Source organism: Sinocyclocheilus grahami, unplaced genomic scaffold, assembly GCF_001515645.1.
Source record: "Sinocyclocheilus grahami isolate Dianchi unplaced genomic scaffold, SAMN03320097.WGS_v1.1 scaffold263.1, whole genome shotgun sequence".
In the NCBI taxonomy this organism is placed as follows: domain Eukaryota; kingdom Metazoa; phylum Chordata; class Actinopteri; order Cypriniformes; family Cyprinidae; genus Sinocyclocheilus; species Sinocyclocheilus grahami.
This window is the reverse complement of record NW_015505442.1, coordinates 611,062-615,506: the sequence shown is the minus strand read 5'-3', so window position 1 is coordinate 615,506 and position 4,445 is coordinate 611,062. Positions and strand designations below refer to the sequence as shown.

Genomic DNA, 4,445 nt, shown 5'->3' with positions numbered 1-4,445 from the left:
TTGACTGAACACAGCTCAACAGCCCCTTTCTGTATAGAAAAGAGCAGCCAGGACATGCAACAAAATCAATCGAAAACATGGATTCATGCAAATTAGACATTTTAACACATTCAACACAAGATTCTCAAGCAGGAAAACACATCAAATATTTAAAGTCAAGATCATCGTTCTTTAGAGGTTATGAGTTCTTGAGGTCAATGCTGAGCACCAGAAATGTCCATTTGAGAGAGAAAAGACTGCATAGAATCAGTATGATCCCACTGTCGAAAACATGGATTCATGCAAATTAGACATTTTAACACATTCAACACAAGATTCTCAAGCAGGAAAACACATCAAATATTTAAAGTCAAGATCATCGTTCTTTAGAGGTTATGAGTTCTTGAGGTCAATGCTGAGCACCAGAAATGTCCATTTGAGAGAGAAAAGACTGCATAGAATCAGTATGATCCCACTGTCCCGATGCTAAAAGTTAGGTCCTTTCCTGAAAGGATCGTTCCGAAAGCCATAGGCTTGATAACAAGAGGACAGGTCACAAACCCCCATGGGCCCCGGGGGCCCACGTTTGCCTGGGGTACCCGGAGTGCCAGGTTTCCCTGGTGGACCAGAAGGCCCAGGATATCCCTCACCATCATCCCCACGTGGGCCCTGCAAACCTGTGGAAGAGAAAATTACCTCTGGACATGCTTGAAAAAGACAACAAAATATAAAGAAGGGGATTATTATCATGCATGAAAATTATATTTGTTTTTATACCTGCTGGGCCGGGTGGACCTGGCAACCCCATTTCACCCTGTCCTTTAGCACCTTTCATACCCATTGGGCCAATATCACCTGTAAGAAAAACATTCAAGCACCATTTTCCCTTCAGTGACTTTATAATCAAAAGATGAAATGAACTTCAAAACATTTTCACACAATCCTCACCTTTTACCCCTTCAGGTCCCCTCCTCCCAGGAGGTCCCGGGTATCCTGGAGACCCCGCCCTGCCAGGATACCCTGGGGGTCCAGATGGGCCCGTTGGGCCCGGGGAACCTGGATCGCCTGGTGGTCCTAGTTTGGTTTCACAATGTTGGCAGCTGCTTTGTCCCATCACCTGCAGGAGCTGTGGCAGCTGGCCTGTTGAAGGAACATTTAATGCAGTGATTCTCAACCTGCTTGACTGGTTTCTGGTACTAAACTAGGAGTGGTACTATATTAATATAAAAATAAAATAGAAATATTAAATAAAAAATAAAACGTAAAGGTGAAATTTATAACGTAATATAAAAATGTACAGTAAATAATTAAAATAGAACTTTGAATAACTGAATCTTCTTCAGGTTGCCAATAAATTTACATGACATTTCTAGTGGTATTTTAGTATCACTGAGCTGACAGTATATAGTTTTTATTGATATATTTTAAGTTTTCATTTGAGTAATTCTGTTGTAATTTTTTGTGTCCATTTGTTTTTATTACTTTTTATTTCAGTTTTAGTTTTAGTTATTTCAGTACATCAAGATAAACTAAATAAAAATGAGAAATATTGTTTTTGGCAACTAGCTAAAAAAAGAGTTTTAGTTTTATTTTATTTTTAGTTAACTGTAATAACCCTGATGACTACAGCCATTTTTAAAATGAATTTAGCCTCAGATAGTAATTTCCACACTATAAAATATTTTAGCACTTGATATCACTAGAAAGATTTATATTCATTATAAACATTTCTCTACCTTTTCCATGTCTAGAAACCACACTTTTAAAATGTCCTCATTTATAACAAGTTTGAAATAAAATTACAGATGTTGAGGGCAGAAATTATAATAAGAAACATGATGTCAGCTTACTTCTTGATTTTTTTAACCTTATTTTTAGACCCCCTAGTGGTTGAGAACCACTGATTTAGAGAGATAAAATATTTTGATATTATATTAAAGTCCTCAGGGCTTAGTTTGGGTTTTCTAATATAACTGACTACACTACATCAAACACACTTGTACATGCATTTGTTAGATACAATGCTATTAGATGTTTTTCATGGCTCTTTTTCATGGAATACTTGATTCTGATTGGTCATTTGCTACATTCTACAGACTCACATTTTTGTATAACAACAAACTAAACATCTGGCCATAGTCCCTGGCAACCAATATCGGTGCTAGTTTCACATCTCATATCATTCTCACATAATAAATGATTCATATATTTATGTATTTATTTATTTAAATAGCAAGAGTGTTCAAATGCTTCACAATGGCGTTGCAATCATCCTGACGAGATTTATTTTGCGATAATGACCATCTGAATAACCATTATCTCTTACTACTGTATGTGCAAGCAACAAGTGTAATTCGTGTGGATTTCATAAACTTTTAAGGAGTGTAGAAAAGATGGTGTAACATCTGCGACAGTAACGGCAATATAAAAAATAGCCATATGCTGGCTCAACAAATTGATTTCACAACCATATTTACATTTTTCCTCTTTTTTACAGGGAACTGAAAGTAGCTCTGAAAGCTCCTACCACTCCAGATGTTTCCAGCTATCTGACAGTGAGGCACATATACACACGTCATAGAGTTAAATGCTATTCCTCTTGAGTATCTTTGCCTTTTCTATCAAAATAAAATAATGTAAAATGTATATTAAGACATAGGAACATAAATCAAGTACTAGAGTTTTACATTTTCTGAAGAACCAGCGAGTGATGCTACATTTAATTAAATTAAAGGTCACAGACATGATTATGGGGTGTTGTGGGTGTGTTGCTAAGGAGGTCTGAGTGTTTTTTTTTCAGTGTGTTATTTTTTTTTTGGTTGCTAGAATAATAGTTTCTTGGTAAATATAAGAAGGATGAGTTCTATGACTAAATGTAATTATGGTTAGGGGGTTGATCAAATTCTAACCAAAAATATGGGCAAATATCAAAAGTAATGCATATTTTATTTTCGTTTTCTCATTCGTCTCAACCTCACTCAATGTGTGTGCCACTGAAACAAGACATAAGACTCTTACCAGTACAATACATGAAAACTTACTCTGTAGCACAAAAGCACAGATCTTCATCAACTGCTCTTCTGAAGGTGCTTTGCCCTGTAACACAGTGTGTCATATTTGGACAAGACCATCATCACTATCATGCATGCCTTATAAATGCTCATAAGTATCACACTCACTGGTTTCCCTGGGTAACCTGGAAGTCCTGGTTGCCCTGGTAACCCATCTAGTCCTGGAAAGCCTTGAGATCCAGGTGGCCCTGATGGACTCATATCTCCCTTTTCCCCATCAGCCCCTCTGCTCCCAGGCTCCCCTGCTACACCTGGCTGAAAAGGAGTGGGGAGAACAGTTCACTTCAGTGTCATCACTGTTACATAATGAAGTCAAGAAATCCAACTTTTTTTTCAGTTTTTGTGCATATTTGATTATTTGAGTAATGTAAGAAAAGGTGTTTTTATTTGTGATGGAGTTGCAAACAAGATCCCAGAATGCTGAGAGACACTGCATATGTTTGGTTCAAAACATCGTAGCTTTAGTCCCTTGCTAAGGAACCAAAAGACCTCTTGATTCTGACTCATCAGGAAATGGTTGTGAGACATTGAACAGTAGGCAGTCATTTCAAGAGTTGTTATGTACCTCTCCTTTGTTTCCTTTGAGCCCCGGTTCACCCTGTTGAGAAGGACAGAAGTACATCAGGTCCTGTGCAATTGATTTGCATTTGAATAACCTGACATTTTATGAGAAATTTAGCATTTAGACATTTAAATGCATATTTTTTTATGTTTTTGAAAAAAGTCTTGATTTGCTGTTCAGGAACCATTTCTTATTATTATCCTCAACGTAGAAAACAGTTTTTGTGAAGACAGTGATACATTTTATTCAGGATTCTTTGATGATCAGAAGGTTTAAAAGAACAGCATTTATTTGAAATAGAAATATTTTGTAACAAATGTCTTTAAGGTCACTTTTGATCGATTTAATGCATGCTTGCTGAAAAGAAGTATTCATTTATTTCAAACAGGTTATTCTGTATGATATTCAGGTTTCTAGATATGACTTGGGTTCACTCTTCAGTGTAAGTCTGTGGGATGTTTTCCTTTCCATTGCACAAGCATTGTGGGCTAAGTTGGGTTGCAAAGTTTAATGCATAGGTTTTGCATTGGCAACACCACTAATGAAGCATAAAGACTCTTACATACATGTTTTCCAGCAACTCCAGGTTCTCCCTGGTTTCCTTTCTCGCCCTGGCAAGAGAGATGCAATAAAAACGTCAACCAGTTTCTTTTGTTTTGCATGATTGTGCTGATCGAGACCAGCATTAACTAGTAAAAACCAGTCTGGACCAACTGGTATGTGTGGTAGTTAGTTTACAACTTTATTTGCACTGACTGCTGAATATATACATTTGTGTGTAAGTCTTTTGTAGGTCTGAAATCCTGTTAGAAAAAAATTTGTTTTTGCATAGG

At 36.8% G+C, this 4,445-nt stretch overlaps 1 protein-coding gene across 1 annotated transcript in view; it reads right to left on the bottom strand.

The window, feature by feature from the left end:
• Positions 1-465: 465 nt before the first annotated feature.
• The window catches only part of LOC107599275 (collagen alpha-1(XXI) chain-like), a 23,303-nt gene continuing 19,323 nt past the window's right edge, over positions 466-4,445 (bottom strand). Inside the window, exons 20-26 of the mRNA XM_016290820.1 lie at positions 4,179-4,223; positions 3,616-3,648; positions 3,159-3,305; positions 3,021-3,075; positions 928-1,119; positions 757-834; positions 466-656 (exon numbers count right to left, since the gene is read on the bottom strand). Coding sequence (XP_016146306.1) covers positions 466-656; positions 757-834; positions 928-1,119; positions 3,021-3,075; positions 3,159-3,305; positions 3,616-3,648; positions 4,179-4,223 — 741 coding nt within the window. The remainder of the gene's footprint in view (positions 657-756; positions 835-927; positions 1,120-3,020; positions 3,076-3,158; positions 3,306-3,615; positions 3,649-4,178; positions 4,224-4,445) is intronic.